Genomic DNA, 23,897 nt, shown 5'->3' on the forward strand with positions numbered 1-23,897 from the left:
TCAGGGAAGCGGTGAACCTCGCGAACAAGCGGCACGGCAGCTGGAAGATCCAGCTGAACGCCACCTCCGTCACCCACAAACCCAACGCCATCCAGATGGCTCTGTCCGTGTGCGAGGACCTCATCTCCAGCCAGGTAAGCGCAGTGCCGCCCGGAGGCGCCCCGGACTACGGGCTGGTGTGAACACTGCAAGGAATCCGCGGGATGAGATGTGCTTATGCGTGTCTTGTTTATTTATGTACTTATTCATTCATTTATGAATTCATGTGGACATGTATGTGTTCATTTAAAATGTCTGATATTGCGCTCATTGGGATCTTGTATAAAATGGTATATTTTTAAAATGCATCGACAAACGCAGGAGTTACACACAAGCAAATGTCACGTTTTTTCTTTAAGATTTCTGTGTTAACAGTAAGAATATAAAATATAATATGAAGATAAATTCTCACAGCCATTCCAATGCGTTAAGAGAAAGTCATTGAAGTGACGGCGTGGTTCTGCAGAGTGCTTTTACATTACATTGCTATGTTTGTAATGGTTTATATTGTATTTTTAATGACATCGTTATTAGCTCTATTAATAATCGCACAGTAACAGTTCTCCTTATACAGCATTCGATGTGCAAAACCGACATGCATTTACCGCAGCCTTTAATCGTAATGTATGTCAATAGCATTCATGCATAAAAACAATACAACAGATGCATGCGCGTGACAAACGTTACGCAATGCATGCTTCACTTGGCGACCTACATGCGCGTCCTGCTGCAGCACAAGCTGCCCCCGCTGGAGCTGTGTGTCGAGGTCGTGCCCATTCCACACTGACCAGTCAACGGGACAGAGAAAGGGATCGCTCTTCTTTCACGTGTAACCCGTCAGTTAAAACAGTGGGTGTGTTTAACACGTAGCGGATAGTAAATTAAAATAGTTAACATGCTGATGGGGTAGCATCCTTCATTTATTTACCAATAAAGAAACGCTTCCGAAACAATAGGGGTGAGTCGATAAATAACAAGGACACATTGCAACACATATACCAGGTGTGATCGTTTCATTCGGTAAAGCGTCTGGAATGAGATTTCAGCACATGGGATGTGTCTGTTTGCGCGTTTGCAAAAAGCGGCGCCAGGCTTTCTTCATGAAGACAGTCTCCGATGCGCGCACACGTTTTAACAAAACCGCTCTCACCATTGTGCCAACATGGCGCCCATCCAAGTTAGAACCATCTGCGCTGCATTGGAGAGTGGAAAGAAAACACACTCCACAGTCTCGCAGCACTCATTTCAACGAGCTAGCTCTCGACAATACTGTGTGTGTGTGCATCCCAGCAAGCCCTATACTACTGAAGATGTGTAAATGAAAAGAAAACCACACAATCCACATGGGAATCCCAGCAGGCAGGGGCATGCAAATGGGATTCGCTCATTTACGAGAATGCTGCTGGAGCCGAGGGATGAGCGGGAGCAGAAGAGCTCAGATAGGGTACTGACTGCTGTGACCGGAAGATGTGCTTCAGTTCACTGTGGAGCGCTCAGCTGTTCCTGAAGAGAAATCTTTTCAGATTGTCTCCGGATTGAAAGGGTAATTAATGACTGTTGTCTTGGTTTAAAACACTCAACGGGATCCATACTTAGTGCTGCGGATCTGGATTTCATCTCATTAAATTGGGAAGAGGAGATTAGCGATCAGGCTTACCTTTGGTGTCTCATCCTGTATGCTGCTGAGAAACCCTTTGCGACTGCTGTCTGCCTCACCGCTCTGCTGCCAGCAGGGGGCGCTTTGCACTGTATTCTGGGTACAGAACACTCGCAATGTCAGCAGCGTAACAAACACAAGAACAAAAGAGAGTGAGAAAATGTAGCTCCAGCTGCGTGTCTCTGATTGAACTCCCTTTACTAAGAAACTGCTCGAGTCACTTCTCAAAGAACCCAATGATTCAGCATCAACAGAGCGACTCCTTCCGTACCTTCCCCCTCACACGTGGAATAAGACACCCACCCTCTTTTTGATTAGGATGTCATTTTTAAGATGCTTTGTTTGCAGTAATTCAAGCTACACCCAGTGCAGCAATACTGTTTAATGATGCCGTTACTTCAACAGGTGTATGCGATATTAGTGAGTCACCCCCCAGCTCCGAACGATCACCTGACCCCGACTCCAGTGTCCTACACAGCAGGGTTCTACCGCATACCTGTGGTGGGGCTGACCACGCGCATGTCTATATACTCTGACAAGGTAAGCAGTGTGCCTCAGAGCAGTCACTGTGCTGTGCTGTAACATGCTCTCTATAGACCCTGCAGTGGAGCCGTGCTGCAGGCTTGTGTGTATTCATGTGAAGCAGTCCTCAGTGTGGGGGTGCTGAAGGGTCCCCTCTCCTCCCTGTAGAGTATCCACCTGTCGTTCCTGCGCACCGTGCCTCCCTACTCTCACCAAGCCCACGTGTGGTTCGATATGATGCGCGTGTTCCGCTGGAACCACATCATCCTGATCGTGAGCGACGACCACGAGGGCCGTGCGGCGCAGAAGAGGCTGGAGACGCTGCTGGAGGAGAAGGAGTCCAAGGTGAGCCCCCTTCCCCAGAGCAGGGGTCTGTCTCTGCCTCTCTCTCTGTGTGTGTGTGTGTGTGTGTGTTTGTGTGAGTTTCCAGTGTTAAATATCTCAAAGCTGTTCTATGTATGTAGAGTTCTGTTATGTAAACACATTTCTTTTCATTGTAACAACATTGGCTAACATTTAACTGCTAGAAGCATCAACAACATCCTAAGTGGTTATCTGACAGAACTGTGTACTCCTTCATCTCACATGCTTTTGCCATAGTCAAAATCTCCTACATGTGAGTCAACAGCAGGAGCAAAAAACATGGACATAACCTGGGGCTCTGCAAAATAAACCAAAACAACCAATGAAAACATCTGCAGGCCATTTAACCCTCGATATCCTATTGGTTTATTTATTTGTTAACTGTTGTTATGGCCTCTGATACATTTGCCTCTGAAATGATATGCGATCACCTGAATATGCTAACTAAAATATCAACAAAAAAGAAATCTTCGAAAAACAAAACCTTTAAAAAGAAAGCTGTGAAGTCTGTTAGGAAAATAACAACTGAGCCATTTCTTGAAGACCTGTTTTAAATGTAAAATCACAGCTCCTTCTTTAGAAAGTGCATTCAGCCTGACCCAGCCCAGCAAGGACAATCCCAGATTCACAGTGAGGGTTTGGGATTGTGCCTGACCCAGCCCAGCAAGGACAGTCCCAGATTCACAGTGAGGGTTTGGGATTGTGCCTGACCCAGCCCAGCAAGGACAGTCCCAGATTCACAGTGAGGGTTTGGGATTGTGCCTGACCCAGCCCAGCAAGGACAGTCCCAGATTCACAGTGAGGGTTTGGGATTGTGCCTGACCCAGCCCAGCAAGGATAGTCCCAGATTCACAGTGAAGGTTTGGGATTCAGCACAGCTACATGTGAAGTCCCATCTTTAGCAGCTGCTGATTGAAAGGGAAAGCAGATTGGGGCTCATGTAATCAGAATGTGTTTTGATGCTTTTAAAGCAAGGGGTGGGATTGCTTATCAACCACCTTCTATGTAACTGTTTTTCACAAACCTACGCTTTGGAACTTTATTTTTGAAGTAGCGGCCTTGTTGCAGCAGGAGCTCAATGCCGCTGTGATCTGCTGGTGCCGGGGCTCAAGACTGCATTTCTATAGTGAGGATTGCAGGAGCAGAGATTCATGCACAAGTGCTCTGGATCGTTTGTTCTAACATAGCTGTGCACTTCAGAGTGTAGATGTGCTGCAGATCCCCTCAACACACACAGGCATTATTCCCACACTATTGATGAAGTGGAGCTGTGATTCTGCAGGAGCTTTCAAAGCTGAATCTCTCCAGGGCTGTTTCCCTATGAATCTCCTGGCTGATCCGAGCTGGAATTAGAATGACATTGCTGTTCACTATGGAAGCAGTCAGCTGGAAATATCTGCTGTTGCTGAATATCAACCACTGCTGTGGATCAATATTACATAACATTTTCCTGCAGAATAGAAACATTTTGCACATTTGAAGAGCTGTGGCTGCTTTTATTTTGAGCCTCGCTACCAGTATTGTACTCTAAGTGAAGACACCTGTTCAGTTGTAGTACAGTGTACAATGCAACACATTCTGTGATCCCCACAAGGGAATAGGTGCCTTACAGCACATCTACTCAAGAAGAGCGCTTTGCCACTGGCCACTTGGGATATATAGAACAACACTGTTGGGACGTTTCTTTAAGAAAGAAACCCAAATGCCAGCAAAACAGCAAAATAATCCTCTGTGAAAGTGCTTTGCTTGGTCAGTGAAATAGAATTCCTTTGTCAATAGTAACCCTGCTGTTTGAAGCCTCGCTCACAGTAAGGTGAATCCTTGGTGTTGCCCTCCTCGTGCGAGGGTTTTGCAAGCCCCAGTGTTAGAGGCTCCCTGTTTTAAGCAGGAAAGGAGAGAGATGTTGGATTGCTTTACTGCGCACCATTTTCAACTGTTTATAATATTCTTGTGTCTACACATTTTCTCTGTGCACATTATTCATCAGAATAAAAAGAGGAACTATGAAAACCTCGACCAACTGTCCTATGACAACAAGCGAGGACCCAAGGTATATATGCATGGGAAATGCACGCCGCCCACCAGTCTTATTCTGAACATAGCCGTTAGAAACCAGTCCAACACCGTCACCAGGCGGGCCAGACCTGGTTCTGATCTGCTAGCACGCCTTTTTTTATGTTGAGACGATTTTTATTTTTGTTCAATTATTTTAATCAAGAATGTTTTTTTTATGTTTAAATAATTTGTATCTCTATATAAAACCCAACCTGAGAGAGATATATATTTATTTATTTTTTGTGTAAGGAATGCATGTAATAAATTGACGAGTTTGCAAGTATATATTTTTCAAACTCTGGTAGTGTGGGACAGACACTTCCAAGATACTTTTTGACTTTCACTTTTTTTTCTTCATTTTTTTGGGATAAAGTGCGCCCCCCCTCCCCCCCCCCCACATGTTTTCAGTTTCCGGATCAGTTTGCATTTCGCTAGCCCTCCTCTCTAACATGCACGCCCTTCTTTGGAGTCTTGATGCCCTTCATTCAGTTTGCATGCACAATGCAGAACCTCTTCTCCTAGATTACATTCTTTTTTAACTAAACACATTCTCTGGAAGATCTTTTTCTTCACTTGAAAAAGACAGCGTGGCTCTGTGGGGTAAGTAGACTACTTGACTCATTCTCTTGCTCACACCAATCGCAGGCTGAGAAAGTTCTACAGTTTGAACCCGGATCCAAAAACGTAACGTCACTGCTGCTGGAGGCGAAAGAACTGGAGGCCAGAGTGCTGATCCTGTCAGCGAGGTCAGGCCTGTATTCTGCTCTTCCTCTGTCTCTTTAGAGTTACACCCCTCATGTGAAAACAACAGCCACTATTTAACACCTAGACGTCCTCGCATGATGGGGGAAATATAGCGTTTTTGTTTTGTGTCCTGGATATTGCTGTCAAACTCTTTGCAGTTATAGATATAACCTATATAACTATAGATTTGTCAATCCGCTAGTGGCTCACCTGGCAGTTGTGGGCGAGTCATGCAGTCAGAGGCCTGCAAGTTGGAGTCCTGGCTGTGCCGAGTTGCTAATCTTGGCTGGTGATCCACAGGGAGCATTGCATTGGCCCTGGGGGAGTAAGATCGTCAGGGACTGTCTCTCCTGAACACGCTCCACATGATTATTTACTCCACTTCTGTAAAAGAATGTTTAAAAAAGCAAGTCCAAGGTTTAAGAATGCTAAAGTGGTGCGAGGAGCTTAGTAAGTGTGGCCCTGTTTGTTACTTCAGGCCTGGTAGAGTTGGTGCAGCACTGCCTCTTTGAGCTGGTACGGTGGGAAGGCTGTGCTCACACTGCTTCTCCTGCTCTCACAGTGAGGACGATGCTGCCACAGTGTACAAAGCAGCCGCCGTCCTGAACATGAGCGGCTCCGGGTACGTGTGGCTGGTGGGCGAGAGAGAGCTGTCAGGGAACGCCCTGCGATACGCGCCTGACGGTAAGACTCCTCTGATACCGGGAGTTTAAATGGAGCAGATTGTCACTGTCATCACTCCAGTCTAGGGTGGAGGAGTAAACCGCTGAAAGAGTTGCATTGATGTCTCAGCGGTAATTACAGGAGGCAGAGAGGCACCTCGTGCCTGAGTCTCCCGAATCACAGCCGTGTTCCTGTGTCCTGTATCTGCAGGCGTGATCGGACTCCAGCTCATTAACGGGAAGAACGAGTCGGCGCACATCAGCGACGCCGTGGCCGTGGTGGCACAGTCCGTGCACGAGCTCTTTGAGAAAGAGAACATCACAGACCCACCGCGGGGCTGCGTGGGGAACACCAACATCTGGAAGACAGGCCCTCTGTTCAAGAGGTAAGCGCTGCCAAGGCGGTCCTGGGATCCCCGCAGGACCCCCGTGTGAACTCAGGACAGTCAATGAGCTCCGAGGCCCCCTGCTGTTAGCGGCCAGTAATGCGTTGCATTGAGGCTCTTCATTGTGTCTTCACTGGGGCTCGATGCTGTTTCCTTTCTCTGTTTAATCACAGAGTCCTGATGTCCTCCAAGTACCCCGAAGGGGTGACGGGACGCGTGGAGTTTAACGACGACGGCGACAGGAAATACGCCAACTACAGCATAATGAACTTGCAGAACCGCAAGCTGGTGCAAGTGGGCGTGTACAACGGCAGCAACGTAGGGAGCGCTCGCTTCATTCTCCTGGAGTCTTTATCCTGCTTGTATCTGGCATGCTTTTCAATCATTGAACAGGCTCAGTGGAAATCACAACAGAGACATCATCGTTATTATTAGTAGTAGTAGTATTAGCATTGTTATTAGCAGTATTAGCATTGTTATTAGTAGTATTCGCATTGTTATTAGTAGTATTAGCATTGTTATTAGTAGCATTAGCATTGTTATTAGCAGTATTAGCATTGTTATTAGCAGTATTAGCATTGTTATTAGTAGTATTAGCATTGTTATTAGTAGTATTAGCATTGTTATTAGTAGCATTGTTATTAGTATTAGCATTGTTATTAGTAGCATTGCTCCACACCCTAACGCTGTGCTTGTTAAATGAATGGAGATGTGCTCCCTCTTCTCTTGTCAGGTTTTATTAAATGACAGGAAGATCATCTGGCCGGGCGGGGAAACTGAAAAGCCGCGTGGATTTCAGATGTCGACGAGATTAAAGGTGAGCAGGTATTAGTGTTGCGACCCCATGAGAAGCCAGCCCTGCCTCTGTGTGCAGGGGATAAAGGCGTCTGCTAAATAAACAAATAAAGTCCTGCCTCGCTCCCCTCTAGAGGGCGCTGTGCTGTGGCTCGGGTATGAACTAACGGAGCGTGCTTCAGTCCTGCCTCGCTCCCCTCTAGAGGGCGCTGTGCTGTGGCTCGGGTATGAACTAACGGAGCGTGCTTCAGTCCTGCCTCGCTCCCCTCTAGAGGGCGCTGTGCTGTGGCTCGGGTATGAACTAATGGAGCGTGCTTTAGTCCTGCCTCGCTCCCCTCTAGAGGGCGCTGTGCTGTGGCTCGGGTATGAACTAATGGAGCGTGCTTTAGTCCTGCCTCGCTCCCCTCTAGAGGGCGCTGTGCTGTGGCTCGGGTATGAACTAATGGAGCGTGCTTCAGTCCTGCCTCGCTCCCCTCTAGAGGGCGCTGTGCTGTGGCTCGGGTATGAACTAATGGAGTGTGCTTCAGTCCTGCCTCGCTCCCCTCTAGAGGGTGCTGTGCTGTGGCTCGGGTATGAACTAATGGTGCGTGCTCCAGTCCTGCCTTGCTCCCCTCTAGAGGGCGCTGTGCTGTGGCTAGGGAATTAACTAATGGGGCGTGCTCCAGTCCTGCCTCGCTCCCCTCTAGAGGGCGCTGTGCTGTGGCTCGGGTATGAACTAATGGAGTGTGCTCCAGTCCTGCCTCGCTCCCCTCTAGAGGGCGCTGTGCTGTGGCTCGGGTATGAACTAATGGAGTGTGCTCCAGTCCTGCCTCGCTCCCCTCTAGAGGGCGCTGTGCTGTGGCTCGGGTATGAACTAATGGAGTGTGCTCCAGTCCTGCCTCGCTCCCCTCTAGAGGGCGCTGTGCTGTGGCTCGGTTATGGACCGCAGTGCATTGCCTGTGTTATTAATGGCGTGTTGTTTGCACTTCACAGATAGTCACGATACACCAGGAGCCCTTTGTCTATGTGAAGCCGACCCTCCTGGATGGGACCTGCCCAGAGGAGTTCACAGTAAATGGAGACTTGATTAAAAAGGTGATCTGCACGGGCCCCAATGAGACCATCCCAGGTAACAAAACAGGGACGTTTACGAAATCACTGTGCCTTACTTCTCAGACCTCGGGGAAGGGTCTCTTCACTCAGACATATATATGTGTATATATATGTGCGTGAGTCTGTGTGTGTGTGTGTCTGTGATATCCACAGTGTATATATATATACACGCACAGTGTGTGTATGTATATATATATATATATCATTGTTCAGTGAAAAGCCCCAGGTCTATATTAAGCAGTGTCTCTGCTGTTTTAATTACAGGACGCCCCATTGTCCCGCAGTGTTGTTACGGTTTCTGCATCGACCTGCTTATCAAGCTGGCCAAGACGATGAACTTCACATACGAGGTGCATCTGGTAGCTGATGGGAAGTTTGGAACGCAGGAACGAGTGAGTGTGGCAGCGTCTCAGATTCAATGGGCTTGTGCTAGTCTCTGCAGTTCGTACCTGTCTGTTGCAGGGCTGTGTGATCTCATTCTCAGATTGCTAGTCTCTGCAGTTCGTACCTGTCTGTTGCAGGGCTGTGTGATCTCATTCTCAGATTGCTAGTCTCTGCAGTTCGTACCTGTCTGTTGCAGGGCTGTGTGATCTCATTCTCAGATTGCTAGTCTCTGCAGTTCGTACCTGTCTGTTGCAGGGCTGTGTGATCTCATTCTCAGATTGCTAGTCTCTGCAGTTCGTACCTGTCTGTTGCAGGGCTGTGTGATCTCATTCTCAGATTGCTAGTCTCTGCAGTTCGTACCTGTCTGTTGCAGGGCTGTGTGATCTCATTCTCAGATTGCTAGTCTCTGCAGTTCGTACCTGTCTGTTGCAGGGCTGTGTGATCTCATTCTCAGATTGCTAGTCTCTGCAGTTCGTACCTGTCTGTTGCAGGGCTGTGTGATCTCATTCTCAGATTGCTAGTCTCTGCAGTTCGTACCTGTCTGTTGCAGGGCTGTGTGATCTCATTCTCAGATTGCTAGTCTCTGCAGTTCGTACCTGTCTGTTGCAGGGCTGTGTGATCTCATTCTCAGATTGCTAGTCTCTGCAGTTCGTACCTGTCTGTTGCAGGGCTGTGTGATCTCATTCTCAGATTGCTAGTCTCTGCAGTTCGTACCTGTCTCTTTGAACGCTGTGTGATATATAATGAAGACGTTGCTCCCGGACAGTACAGACAAGCCTCTAATTGTAGCTCAGGGTGCTTTTAAACCCCTTCTCTCCAGAGTGACGGCTCGCACTGCCTTGCAGGTGAACAACAGCAACAAGAAGGAGTGGAACGGGATGATGGGAGAGCTCCTCAGCGGTCAGGGAGACATGATCGTGGCTCCTCTGACCATCAACAACGAGCGCGCCCAGTACATAGAGTTCTCCAAGCCCTTCAAGTACCAGGGCCTCACCATCCTGGTTAAAAAGGTAGCGTCAGGCTTCTTCATGCTGGTTTCCAGGTAATAGCAGTGGGGAGCGCTGCAGCCGCTCGGCTCCAGGCATTGGCACCAGTAATAAGCAGCCAGGTCTCAGGAGTCTCATTCTTGATTTCCCAGGTGAATGCTGCCTCCTGTGGTTTAACGTACTTCGGTTTGATGTCGCTTCGTTTCCCCTCCCCAGGAAATCCCGCGCAGCACCCTGGACTCATTCATGCAGCCGTTCCAGAGCACGCTGTGGCTGCTGGTGGGGCTGTCGGTGCACGTGGTGGCCGTGATGCTGTATCTGCTGGACCGGTTCAGGTGAGCGTCCAGCCCGAGGAGGACCCTGCGGCTCATCAGCTCTTCTTTCCTCTCTTTCCTCTTTTTGTCTCCATTTTTTCGCTGCCAGTCTTTCTCTCTACTGGTGTCAGGTGACATTTTTGCATCCAGACCTTGCTTGCTGTTTGTCACTCAGTTTATGACAGCTCATCACGTATTGACCAGCCAGTCTGTCTGTGTGTTTGTCTTCCTCCAGCAGGACTGACAGCTTCTGGCTATTGTGCATTTTGGGGAATTCTGGGAATAAATCACCGAATTTGGGGAAGAAAAAGACCCTTATGATTTTATATTTCTCACAGTGTGTTAGGAAGTGAATCTCTCTCCCTCCCTCTCTCTCTCTCTCTCTCTCTCTCTCTCTCTCTCTCACGCCTCACTGTTTTCCAGCCCGTTTGGACGGTTCAAAGTGAACAGTGAGGAAGAGGAGGAGGATGCCCTGACCCTGTCCTCAGCTATGTGGTTCTCCTGGGGGGTGCTGCTGAACTCTGGGATAGGAGAAGGTAAGGAACCCTGAGAGAGAGGGTTTAGTGGGGGGGGGGGTAATAAATGGGTTTAGGGAGAGGGTTTAGTGAAAGGGGGGGTTAATAAATGGGGGTTACTGAGAGGGTTTCCCGAGCGCTCGTGCTGCTGTGTTCTGCAGGGGCTCCCCGGAGTTTTTCGGCGCGGATACTGGGGATGGTGTGGGCCGGCTTCGCTATGATCATCGTCGCCTCCTACACTGCCAACCTGGCTGCCTTCCTGGTGCTGGACAGACCAGAGGAGCGCATCACCGGGATCAACGACCCCCGGGTACGGACCCCAAACACAACCCCACCCCCCTCACAAACACAACCCCCTCCCTCACAAACACAACCCCCCCTCACAAACACAACCCCTGGGCTTCCTGCCTCTCTCTCTCATGCTGTTCTATTGGTTTTGCATTTGAAAACTCTTCTCTTCTCTCTCTGGCTCAGCTGCGAAATCCATCGGACAAGTTCATCTACGCGACAGTGAAGCAGAGTTCAGTGGACATCTACTTCCGTCGGCAGGTGGAGCTCAGCACGATGTACCGGCACATGGAGAAGCACAACTACGAGAGCGCAGCCGAGGCAATCCAGGCCGTCCGAGACAAGTGAGTCCAACTACGTGGACCAGGAATCGCTTTGCTTTCCAACAATATACTCTTTCAAAAACCAGCATGTCTCAGGCAAGCATAGGATTGGGGTGGAACAGTCTACTAACTTCAAAGCGTTTTTCACAGAAGACGGATTTCTGAATGATTTTTCAGTTCCATGATCAGACGGGTCTCGGGTTTGGTGAAGTGGTTAGTGTGTGTCCGGTGATGTTCACACCCCTCTCTCCCACAGCCTGCTGCATGCCTTCATCTGGGACTCTGCGGTCCTGGAGTTTGAGGCGTCCCAGAAGTGCGACCTGGTCACCACTGGAGAGCTCTTCTTCCGCTCAGGCTTCGGGATTGGGATGAGGAAGGACAGCCCCTGGAAACAGAACGTCTCCCTCGCCATCCTCAGGTCTCCCGCTAGCATTGCTTATACGTTCCAAACAGAAATGACAGTCTGACCCTGGCAGGTAGACAGGCAGCTTGGCATACCCTACCCACGTCATCTAGTTCTTCATATTATTACTGACTTGTTTGCTTCGGTCTGGCAGCACAGGGAAATAAAGTACCCAAATCAGCAGGTTGCAGTCCAATCAAATACAGAGTAAACTCACAAAGCTTTGTGGGATTAAACCAGTGTCAAATACCACACTGAGAACTTGCTAAAGGTTTGGTGTTTGATCTTGGGTTAAGCAGTCAGGTGTCTTACCTTGGCTTCGTTGGCTCTGGTATAAACAGTGGCATGTCTGCCCTTCATTGCGGTGGGGATCGAGTTCCTCGTTTCCTATCTCTGCATTTCTTTCTCTAGTTCCCATGAAAACGGCTTCATGGAAGACCTGGATAAAACCTGGGTGCGATACCAGGAGTGCGATTCCCGAAGCAATGCCCCTGCGACCCTCACCTTCGAGAACATGGCAGGTACAGAGCCTGAGTCAAGCTTCCATTTCCCTGCCTGCCCCTGGGGGACGACGCTGCAGCTCCTGTTCGTGGGACACAGGCTCTACAGGGGGCTCAGAGCCAGATAATCAGAGGTCTGCTCACTCCTGATGCTGCCCAGTCAGCAGTACTGCACAGCAGCGTTGCAAAGGCCATCAGGAGGCTCTGTGACAGGTTTTAAAATCCAGGGTCCTGTTTGAAAGAGAAGATTGTGTTGTGTTCAGCACACAGGTCTGTTCTCTAGAAAGCAGCATATCTTCAATCAGGAACCATTCTGAACGGGTTTATAACTGTACCTCCGGGCTGAGCTCACAGAGAGGCCCTGTGTCCACTCTGAGGTGTAACTCTCGCATCCCCTTTCTCCCCCAGGTGTGTTCATGCTGGTTGCTGGAGGTATCGTGGCCGGAATATTTTTGATATTTATTGAAATTGCGTACAAGCGACACAAAGACGCACGGAGAAAGCAGATGCAGCTCGCGTTCGCTGCCGTCAACGTCTGGAGGAAGAACCTGCAGGTATGGCTTTTAAAATCATCTCTTTACTCCAGCTGGGCCGCTGGAAGGCGGTGGTCGGATTCAGTGAGGCGCACTCCTGGGATCAGGAAGGATTGCTGCTGTGGTTGGAGGGTCTGAAGCAGACAGAGGAGTTTGATTGTTTCAAAGCCCATAGGCTACTTGTTTCTGGAATGATTTGTAACGGTATGCTGAATGGACTCAAGGCTGGTGATGCCAAACCTGAGGATTGAATGTATTGTATTTAGTGTGGCTTGGTTTATTTAAAAAATAAAAAAGGGAAACTTGTAACAGGGATCAACACAGGTTTTTAAAACCCCAGAATAAGTTTCAGGGGGTGAGGGCAATATTCATCTGTTTTTTTTTTATTACAAGATAACTGTGTTAAAGAAAACAGGGCAAATGACTGAGACAGTTTGGGAGAGCAGAGAGCACACGGCTCTGTAGGAGTGGAGTATCGGAGCCAGAGTTCCCGGGACTGGAGCATTCACCCCCCCCCCCCCCACCCAATCACACTGCCCCCCCCCCCCCCAGACCAGGAAGCAATCACACTGCCCCCTCCTGGACCAGGAAGCAATAAACAATCACACTGCCCCCTCCTGAACCAGGAAGCAATCACACTGCCCCCTGCTGGACCAGGAAGCAATAAGCAATCACACTGCCCCCTCCTGAACCAGGAAACAATCACACTGCTCCCTCCTGGACCAGGAAACAATAAACAATCACACTGCCCCCTCCTGGAACAGGAAGCAATCACACTCCCCCCTCCTGAACCAGGAAGCAATCACACTGCCCCCTCCTGGACCAGGAAGCAATAAACAATCACACTGCCTCCTCCTGGACCAGGAAGCAATCACACTGTCCCCTCCTGGACCAGGAAGCAATAAACATTCACACTGCCCCCTCCTGGACCAGGAAGCAATCACACTGCTCCCCCCTGGACCAGGAAGCAATCACACTGTCCCCTCCTGGACCAGGAAGCAATAAACATTCACACTGCCCCCTCCTGAACCAGGAAGCAATCACACTGCCCCCTGCTGGACCAGGAAGCAATAAGCAATCACACTGCCCCCTCCTGAACCAGGAAACAATAAACAATCACACTGCCCCCTCCTGGAACAGGAAGCAATCACACTCCCCCCTCCTGAACCAGGAAGCAATCACACTCCCCCCTCCTGAACCAGGAAGCAATCACACTGCCCCTCCTGGACCAGGAAGCAATAAGCAATCACACTGCCCCCTCCTGAACCAGGAAGCAATCACACTGCCCCCTCCTGGACCAGGAAGCAATAAGCAATCACACTGCCCCCTCCTGGAGCAGGAAGCAATCACACTCCCCCCTCCTGTCTCTTGTGTGTCCCTACAGGACAATAAGGAGGCTCCAGGCAGGGAAGTACTTGGCCGAGCCGGGACTCCGAGATTAGTACGTAACACCCATCTCACTGCATGCCATCCTCTCTGTCACAACTGGAATTCTACAGACCAACAGAAAATACATCCCAGTTCATGGCATGACCCAGTAATACTGATGTTTCTAATGAAGCCTGTAGTAAAGGTGGAAAAACAAAGTAACAAAAGCAAATGAAACAGCATTGACGCTTTCCCTCTTAGAAACGGATCCTCTCCTCAGAGACAGCCCTGTGTCTCAGAGCCGTCACAAAGCGCCCATGCAGCGCTGCTGGTTAGCTGGCGGGTCACAGAAGTGGCCAATAAGAGGGAAAGAGTTCATATTGACAGCTCCATTCACTCATACTGTCTGTGGAGAATGAATGTGGGAATGTGGCCCCAGATCTTCGGACGGGCTGTTGACACCTCCCCCCCCTCTGAGCGACTGGCTGCTCCCCACTTCATTTTTAATAAAACCCTTTTATCCAAACTGCCCCAAGGACATTGACAGGTCTGGTATGAATGGGAGTTCATGTGAAATGCTGACACCGGTGGAGTAATGACTGATTCTCCAGTTTGTCTAAGAGGGCAGTTCAGATAAAACTGTATTTTACAGCTATGACCTAACTTGCTGTGTCATATAGTGGAGAGCTTCAGCCATGAACTCTCTGTCTCTGTTTGTCTCACCAAAAAAACCCAGAACTGTACGAGATGAGTTAAATGTGAGATCTGTAGTAAAGAGGGGTGAGATTGAAATGAGTGAGCGGAGGATGGCCGTGCCTCACGTCAGGGTCCTGCCATTGGAACAGGGAGCTGCACAGGAACACGACAGCATTCCTGTCTTGAGCCCTGGCAAAGGATCGCTTACAGCAAGTAGCTGTTTGAAACGTCATGCCATTATGCAGCCCAGTCGCTAGTGATGTGAATCTCGTAGTGTGCAGTGTGGGGATTGCAGGCAGCTGTTTTGGATTGGATTTGTAAAGTTCTGCATGAACACAAGGGGGCAGAAGAATTCCTGTTCACATTGTGGGAGGAGCTCAGGGCTGGGATGGACACTGGATTCAATCCTCCATTAAAGCCCCAGAGGCTTAATATTCAGCCCATAAGAGGAACTGGTCTGAAAACTGGAATGAATATTTATTACATCTTTCAGGGGCGAGGGGCAAGGGGCAAGGGGCAAGGGTATGATTGAAGAGATAGGGTTACATATCAGGAGTGATGAATCTTAACTACTGCAGCGCAGTGAGATGTAATCTACACCATCCCACAGCAGGCACCTGGTTAAAGCACTGAAGCTAAAGACCACGACCGATGATATCTTTGAACAAGCTTACCAAAAACATGTCCACATAGAGTTCACTAATATACTGTCAGCAAACAGCTGGGCTTCTTTTTCAGTTCCTAAGGTAAGCATATATATATATACATACATATACACACACACTCTCTTATGTGTGTATGTACGTATGTATGTTTAAATATATATATATATAAAGGTAGTTAGCCTCATCTGTAATTTAACAAAGTCTTGTTAAAGGATAGATGCAGTCACCTGTGTAGATTCTTCATGCCGTGTGTTGTTCATGAATCTCTGAGTTGCCCACATTGCCTGTGTTACATGCACATGATCTGTGTGCATGTAATACCATGGAGAGCACAGCTGTTGGGATGATGCTGGTGCTCTACGGGTTCAGCTTTCTTCAAGCGCAACTCTATCCTAGACAGGGCCAGTGTAGCTTTTACTTGCCAGCCTTTCAGTGTAGGGATAGCGCTTGCTCTGCCGAGTCGTCTGTTCTGCTTGCAAAGGCAGGCGTGGAACCGGCTGGGAAGCAGAACCTCATGTGGATTTGCACTCGTTTTGAGAGGCTGGTGCATCAGAGATCTTTGTTTAAACTGTGGCACAATAGAATATAAAAAACAGATGATGAGGGATCACACATCTGGAGAAGGTGATTGGACCTGCTTGACCATGTGATTGGACCTGCTTGACCATGTGATTGGACCTGCTTGACCAGGCATGCAATAATAATCATTCTAATAATGTGAAGAAGAACATTTCTTTCAGACTGTGTGAACATGTTTTAAATTGGTCTCCTTTCGTTCTGATGGTCGCATCCTCTGACGTGCTTTCTCTCTTCTATTGTCCCTTCAGGTTCTGTGAGTCTTGATGTATTTGTATTCTCCAGAGCAGTACAGTCACAATGAATCCATGCCCATTTGAATATTGCTGTGCATGCTGGAACGCGCCTCTCAGAGGCTTCTTTTCATTCTTCTTGTTATTTGAAGTGGTCTCTGCTCCACTCGAGAGCCACGTGTGTATTTAAAGCCTCCGAAGCCCCTCTCCCCGATTGCAATGGAAAGGTTGGCAAGTAGCTGTAACTTCAACAGCCACATAAGCCTTTGCTGCCTTGTCAGGAGCCCTGATGGTGAGCCTGTACTGGCCGTGCCCTGGAACGCAATTCATTTCATTCATTCGGCTTTCTGACGGCGCATGCAGACAAGTGAAATTCAGACCACACAGCAGCTAGTGATGCTCATGTGGGATGAATCTGAGTTCGACCCATAGCCTGGTTTTGTTTTTCTGTTCACCACGTTTTTACCTTTGCTTCTTTATGATGTCATACCTATCTCTTGATGACATCATAAAGGTCATGCCTGGCTTCTTGCTTTATGTTTAAACATTTCTTATTATCCCTTTTTTATTTTTCTGTATTTTCTGGATTTCTTTCTTAAAGCAACATTTTGGATTTTATCAGAAGATGATTTTTTCTTTTTCTTTCTTTTCCCCCCAATGCAGACGTCTATCTTTCTAGAGACACAGGATGTAAGGATAACAAAATCTGAGTTAAACGCACCGTCACACAGCCACACTAAACACTGTGTGAGGGGCAGGGGCACACTGAAACACATACTGCATGTAGAAACCGTCAGTATGGGGGGGGGATACTGGGTGCTGTGTTTTTAAGGTGGGGGGCGGGGTGTGTAAATAGTGTAAACCCATCAACAATACACATAGCAATACAAGCCAGTGCAATGCTGAATGTGGCATTAGAGGCAGGATTAACTACTGAACTTTATCCAAATGGCTGTTGAGACAGGGCAGATTGACAAGGTCACTGGACCTCGCTACCCCTCTTAGAAGGACATTTGGTCAGAGGACCTATTTTTGCCCAACCCTGCATGTTAAGGAAGGAAAGCAGCATCCCCAAGACAGGATATCAGTTACCAAACACAGATCCTTTTTTCTAGCAGCTAGCTGTTGTAAATGATTCCAGTTGAGACCCTTCCTGATAGAAGCACAGGCTGGCTTAGTCCTTTCGAATTGCACTTCAGCTATGAGGTGTTGATGTTGAGTGGAGCTGGACTCCCCTCTACAGCAGAGGCAGCAGCAGCAGCAGCAACAGCAGCAGCAGCAGCAGTGAGGTAGGCTTAGATAAAGCCAAACACTCAAACACCTGGGACATCAATAATTCTTCTACATATATATTTATTTTAGGATAGAAAAAGCGGTAGCGCAGAGCCCGACCCCGACCCCAAAACGAAAGCCACTTTTAGGTCCATCAGTACCACCCTGGCCTCCAGCTTCAAGAGACGTAGGTCCTCCAAAGACACGGTAAGGAGATGAAGAAATTCCGCTCTCTCGCTCTCTCTCTCTCTCTTCTCTCTCTCACTTTCTCTCTCTTTTTCTCTCTTTCTCTCTGCCCCTCTCTCTCTTTCCCTCTCTTTCTCTCTGTCCCTCTCTCTTTCTCTTTCTCTCTCTCTTTCCTCACTTTCTATGTCTCTCTCTTTCTCGCTGTCTCTTTCTCTCTGTCCCTCTCTCTTTCTCTCTGTCCCTCTCTCTTTCCTCACTTTCTATGTCTCTCTCTTTCTCGCTGTCTCTTTCTCTCTGTCCCTCTCTCTTTCTCTGTCTCTCTCTTTCCCCATCTCTCTCTTTTCCTCACTCTATCTCAATTCTGCTAACTCATCTATCCTGCCAGAACGCCCCATTCCAGAGTTTCTTCACCCTCACACGTGTAGTTAGTCATGGCCACATGTCCGTCAATATCAACCATTGACAACCCATCCAGACTGAGGTAGAGACTAAGGACTGTAGGTCACAGGTGGAGGACTGGGGGTAGGCTGAGGGGTGGGACAGCAGGGGTAGGTCTTGCGATGGTGGGGAGGATCACACAGTGGGTTTCTGAAGATGCTCTGCCTCGTCCAGGATCAATGCTAATATTATCTGCAAGTGTTCATTTCTTTTTTTAGTGTTTCCTGTCCCTCCACCTTGTCCCGTCAAACGTACATTTTATTTCAATGTCGCTTCAGATCATACACTGCCTACATTTTAAATAACCTTTTGAGTTTTAATGTGTGTTTCATTGATTTTGGTTTGATTTGTGTTTTGTGTTTGGCACTGATCTGGGTGAAGAAGCGCTGTCAGCATTTGAAAGCATATGCATTAGTGAAAGGCATTTTGTTGAACAGGCTGAACGCATCTCTTGCTATTAAAATGTTTTTTTTTTTATCTTTGTCAAACTAGAAATACCTCCAGAATCTCATTCCCTTGGTTTGCTGTAGATTTCAAAATGAATCAACAACTTCACAGCATTGCATTTCTTTTATCTGTAGTGAAACTGGCCTTGAACCCTTTCCCTCACTTTGAAAGGGGATTGTTTCCCTGTAGAAAATGAAGCGATAGTTTAGAGCTGCAGTAGCAGGGGAGCCTGCGTCTGCTCTATAAGGCTGTCAGGAGGGCGTTCCCTTCGGACGGCCCCACAGTTCTGTATAGTTTACTTGGCACTTGTATTTCTTGTTCAGTTCTGTGCTGCTTGGTATTCAGTCGTCTGGATTGGTTTTAGATGAGTTCACTGTAAACCCTTTAGCAGTTATATACTGGTTGTCAGAGTGGGGTCACGCCTCCTCTAAATAATTGGAATAAAAGGTCATACGGCTGGGAGGAGAAGGCCAAAAGGTAGAGTTCTCGTGTATCCGAGGGATTTATCGGATCAGTCTTGGGGAAGCTGGGAAGCTGCAAGGTAAGCCCAGTTAGGCATCAGTGAAATCCACTGAAGGGCCCGTTCTCTTAATAGTGTTTTTCAAACAGCCTCTCTGGCGGCTTTGTGAAATATGAGGGCAGCGTCTCCAACAGGAATCAAGTGGGTTTGCTGAGCGCCTCCCGCACATCCAGAGAGCCGGGTCTGCTTTCGGTTTCCTTTTGTCTGTAAAGAACGAGGCAACACCTATGGGTAACGATATTCTAAAAGTCTGTTACAGGTGATTTCTGCACGCTTTTAAAACTTCAAATGGTTTAAAATAAACGATTTTCTTGCCTTAAATTAGAACGAATTGGTTTGTTTGTTTTTTTGGGTCCTGGGCGGTGATGCGCTCCTGTAATGAGTATTCTTCCTCTCAAGGCACGGACAGATTGGCGACGTCTCCTTTATTTCTTTCCCCAGGTTCACTGTCCATAGACAGGGGGTTTGTTAAGCAAGGTTGTCAATTTGGAAACAAATGAAACAAAAGCGTGTGGGAAAGCCGGATGTAACACCCCCTCATGTTTTCCTACTGTGTGAAAAATGATCCGCGCAACTTCCAGAAATGCTACGACAACAAATAAATCAATTACAAATTCGAATTAAAACTGTAAACGTTTTTACACAGCATCACAAATCACTGGGGGTGTGTGTATCTGTCTTTAGCAACCATTCATTTAATGATCTGCTTCTTTGTGCTAAAAACCCGTATGTTAGTGATGAGGGGACAGAGTAAGACTGTAACGCACAAACCCTCACTAAATTGTACTCATCTTCAGTCGTATCATTTTTATCAATGTATTTAAATGGATTTCAATGGAGTTAAGTGCTGTGATGTTCCCACTACATCCCACAATGCCTCCTCTCCTGTAAGCATGAAACTCTATGTGGATCTCTAATGCTATGCACTTGTCTCCCAGCAGGAGTCACTGTGGATTAAGGCACCCTTTCAGAAAAACATACATTTATATAAAAACACGCAACTCCTTACTAATGAGCAGATGAAAGTATCACAGCCTGGTACACTTACAGGGCCCTATTTCTGAAGCAAAGGCAAACGCTCTGCGAGAAATACAGATTGTAACGACATCAAACCAGCAAAGGCAAACGCTCTGCGAGAAATACAGATTGTAACGACATCAAACCAGCATAGGCAAACGCTCTGCGAGAAATACAGATTGTAACGACATCAAACCAGCATAGGCAAACGCTCTGCGTGAAATACAGATTGTAACGACATCAAACCAGCATAGGCAAACGCTCTGCGAGAAATACAGATTGTAACGAGATCAAACCAGCATCAAACGACGCATTAGTTTGGTGATCAGTTGCTTGTCAGTTTTATATCTTTAACACGAGTCTTTCCTCAGGAAGCACACAGCCACGACCGTGTGCTTTAATATGTACTGGCAGTCATGTCCTGCTTGTCGTTTTCATAGTAAATCATATTGCTTCATCGTTTAGCATTGTTTTATTACACGATATTAGATGTACTGTGCATTTTTTAAACAGAGAAATATATTTTTAACCCTTCCCCCTGTTGAAACACGTCGGTCCTCTGGAAGCTGAAGGCAAGGAGCCCCTTTTAATGGGTTGCTGTGTGTCAGACCCGCTCCTTACAGAACAGTACTGCGTTGATACCTTTGCAATATCACTAATCGTTTCAGGGTTAGTGCGACTGTGCGTTACCTTTAGGTACCATAGCAGTGACTGCTTGAGGAGGATTAATGGTGCGCTTGAACTTCTTTCTTAATACCTGGTCCGACACAAACAGGACTGCTATTGCAAAGGAGTTTCATTTCAAACCTCCCGTTTCAACTGATGCGGAGAATGCATGTGAACCCATCTGATGAGAAGCACAGTCACCGATCACAGGAATTAAGATTTTATCAAATTAAAAACACGTCCGAATGGAAGCTTTGAAAAACAATGCTGATCTAGTAGCTGTGCACTTTAACCCGCAGCGCTTGTATATGGGGGACTGGAATTCTATAGGAATCTTTTTTTCCAGAGGAGATGTGTCTGTTAGGATAGTGTTTGTTATGGAAACTGTGTGTGTGTCTGTCTGTCTGTGCGTCTGTCTGTCTGTGCGTGTGTGTGTGTGTGTCTGTCCTTGCGTGTGTCTGTCTGTGTGTGTGTCTGTCTGTGCGTGTGTGTGTGTGTGTCTGTCCTTGCGTGTGTCTGTCTGTGTGTGTGTCTGTCTGTGCGTGTGTGTGTGTGTGTCTGTCCTTGCGTGTCTGTGTGCGTGTGTGTGTGCGTGCTGTAATTGCTATTTTAATGTACTAATAACAGATTGTATTTGTACAATGTGACCATTGCTTGTTCAGATATAGTCATTACCTACCCTCATGGCACTTTATACACAGTATTTAAATGTAATTACCGGTTACACCTGCAGAGGCAAAACATGCATTTCAGTTTTTGTTGTTGTTGCTGTTATCTCCACATCTCTGTTTGCTCCTTAGAAACCTGAACTACATGTTTTGTCAGTGAGGCAACATTTTCAGGCAAGGCAAAGATGTATTAACTTCCTTTGTTGGGTTAAATGTACAGTTCATAGATCCTAATTCATTGACAAATCTAAACTGATCATTGGTCACATTGATGATACTCTGTTTTGATTGTAGGCTGTCTCACTGGAGCAGTGAAAAGTCACAGATAAGGGGGACCAGTCTGGTTGGTTAATGTGACATTACTATGAAATGCACAGTTCAGTAGGTGCCACGTGTTTGACTTTTCCGTTTATGTCTCTCCTTGCAGCAGTACCACCCAACGGACATCACAGGCCAGCTGAACCTCTCCGACCCGTCAGTCAGCACTGTGGTGTGAGAGCCCTGTCCTGGGAGTCTGCAGACACATCACTCACACTCCACGCTCCACACTCATACACACACACTCACACTCCACACTCATACCCACACACTCACACAGACTCACACTCACACCCACACCCACACTCACTCACACTCACACTGCTCCACAGTGACTGGAAACCAGCAGCAACAAAGAGGAGCTTTATACAAACTGCTTCTATAATGCACTCAATGTTTTGCTAAAAGACGAGCTATTTTTGGGAATAATTGTTTTAAAAAATGCAAAAGCTGCAGCATACTTGCACTCTTCACTTCACCTACACAAGTCCTTTGTCACCATCATAAAAACTTGAAATGGAAATGTGAGAAATACACGGGCTGAACTCTCCATACTGTTTAACTGCTGTGTTCTTAGGAGTGCAGATAATGCATCACAGCACTGTATTAGTATTCTGAATACAAGGCAGAGTAACAGAACAGCTCCTTATCTGCAGTGTGCCTCTCATAACAAACACAAACTACAATGATTTTTTGTGAACATTTTAGAAAAATACGCCTTTGTTTCATTGACAGCGTCACCAATTGAACATTGTGTCATGTAGGCAGGCTGAATAGGATGTCTTACCAATGTGTGTTTGTATTTCTATAAATGAACCGTGATACAGTTTCATAGTGAATGTTTTCTTTTGGTTTCTGATGTGGTATAATATTGCTATAAAGACATAAGATGAAATGAGCATTGGAGTGAAATGGACATGGCCGGGTCTAGAGGGGGATATTAAAAAGGGAGACAGCAAGTCTGCCGTATATTTTGTTAATTCAGATCTATTTTTGCACAGTAAATGGTTAGTGCAATACCAAGCTTAGTGGCAGTTTACACTACAGGGGAGTAATAAGCACTTGATATGCTAGCAGGCTTGAACCCAGATCTTGGTACAGTAGTGTTTGCAGGCTTGAACCCAGATCTTGGTACAGTAGTGTTTGCAGGCTTGAACCCAGATCTTGGTACAGTACAGTGTTTGCAGGCTTGAACCCAGATCTTGGTACAATACAGTGTTTGCAGGCTTGAACCCAGATCTTGGTACAGTACAGTGTTTGCAGGCTTGAACCCAGATCTTGGTACAATACAGTGTTTGCAGGCTTGAACCCAGATCTTGGTACAGTACAGTGTTTGTAGGCTTGAACCCAGATCTTGGTACAGTACAGTGTTTGCAGGCTTGAACCCAGATCTTGGTACAGTAGTGTTTGCAGGCTTGAACCCAGATCTTGGTACAATACAGTGTTTGCAGGCTTGAACCCAGATCTTGGTACAGTACAGTGTTTGTAGGCTTGAACCCAGATCTTGGTACAGTACAGTGTTTGCAGGCTTGAACCCAGATCTTGGTACAGTAGTGTTTGCAGGCTTGAACCCAGATCTTGGTACAGTAGAGTTTGTTTCTGGGACACTCAGCTGTGTTTGATATGTTGTTCATTGTGCTGTGTAGCAGTAAACATACCGGCAGGAAAGCTTCAATAAGACACTGAAAAGTATTCCTGCGCTTGATGTTCATGAAGGTATGTAAATATGAAGTGCTGCGTTTCCATTTCAATGCGTTCTCTTGTGTATATATGAAGCCCTGTCTATACCATTACTGCAATTGGATTCTTATGCTAGTTAACTTCTACAGTATGTTCATGTATGATTGTACTGACACGCTATACTGTGTTTAATAGGCTTTCATCTGGATGTTTATATTAGATTTTCTGCACCATCAATGCTATATATCGCATCATTAAACTATAATGGAATTGCTTTGCCTGTTTTAAAGAAATATTATGTATCTCTATATAAATGTAAATAATTTGGATGTGCCATCCTTATGACCTGAAATAAATGTCCTCTGGGTATTAGGCGTTTGTGTTTTATTCTTCTCCACACTAGAATAAGGAGCCCTGGTTCTGCATCACAATTACGTCTGAGGGATCAGTCATTGTATTTCCAGTGTGGATCGCTGTGTTTGTCCTGGTTTCAAATGATGTGATAATATCAGAAAACGCATGTGGTGTTCCCCTCATCGTTCAGATTGGCAAGTACATTTCATCTTGTAACTTTATTTTCAAAAAT

At 46.9% G+C, this 23,897-nt stretch overlaps 1 protein-coding gene across 12 annotated transcripts in view; it reads left to right on the forward strand.

The window, feature by feature from the left end:
- Positions 1-23,685, forward strand: part of LOC117396988 (glutamate receptor ionotropic, NMDA 1) — a 24,263-nt gene extending 578 nt beyond the window's left edge. Inside the window, exons 1-23 of one of the 12 annotated variants that reach the window (XM_059005358.1) lie at positions 1-134; positions 2,102-2,236; positions 2,387-2,563; positions 4,569-4,631; positions 5,282-5,382; positions 5,943-6,064; positions 6,254-6,428; positions 6,602-6,746; positions 7,162-7,245; positions 8,196-8,339; positions 8,576-8,707; positions 9,545-9,709; positions 9,902-10,020; positions 10,423-10,535; positions 10,676-10,824; positions 10,989-11,146; positions 11,382-11,543; positions 11,940-12,049; positions 12,437-12,582; positions 13,946-14,002; positions 16,763-16,789; positions 17,462-17,578; positions 21,741-23,685. The exon at positions 1-134 is cut by the window's left edge and continues 578 nt beyond it. In XM_059005358.1, the coding sequence (XP_058861341.1) occupies positions 1-134; positions 2,102-2,236; positions 2,387-2,563; positions 4,569-4,631; positions 5,282-5,382; positions 5,943-6,064; positions 6,254-6,428; positions 6,602-6,746; positions 7,162-7,245; positions 8,196-8,339; positions 8,576-8,707; positions 9,545-9,709; positions 9,902-10,020; positions 10,423-10,535; positions 10,676-10,824; positions 10,989-11,146; positions 11,382-11,543; positions 11,940-12,049; positions 12,437-12,582; positions 13,946-14,002; positions 16,763-16,789; positions 17,462-17,578; positions 21,741-21,809 (2,804 nt within the window). In that variant the 3' untranslated portion in view covers positions 21,810-23,685. The remainder of the gene's footprint in view (positions 135-2,101; positions 2,237-2,386; positions 2,564-4,568; positions 4,632-5,281; positions 5,383-5,942; positions 6,065-6,253; positions 6,429-6,601; positions 6,747-7,161; positions 7,246-8,195; positions 8,340-8,575; positions 8,708-9,544; positions 9,710-9,901; positions 10,021-10,422; positions 10,536-10,675; positions 10,825-10,988; positions 11,147-11,381; positions 11,544-11,939; positions 12,050-12,436; positions 12,583-13,945; positions 14,003-16,762; positions 16,790-17,461; positions 17,579-21,740) is intronic. The other 11 variants (XM_033995458.3, XM_059005359.1, XM_059005360.1 and 8 more) reach the window with 11 other exon arrangements.
- The last annotated feature ends 212 nt before the right edge of the window (positions 23,686-23,897 follow it).

The sequence above is a fragment of the Acipenser ruthenus genome, chromosome 31 (genome assembly GCF_902713425.1).
Source record: "Acipenser ruthenus chromosome 31, fAciRut3.2 maternal haplotype, whole genome shotgun sequence".
NCBI classification, from domain to species: Eukaryota; Metazoa; Chordata; class Actinopteri; order Acipenseriformes; family Acipenseridae; genus Acipenser; species Acipenser ruthenus.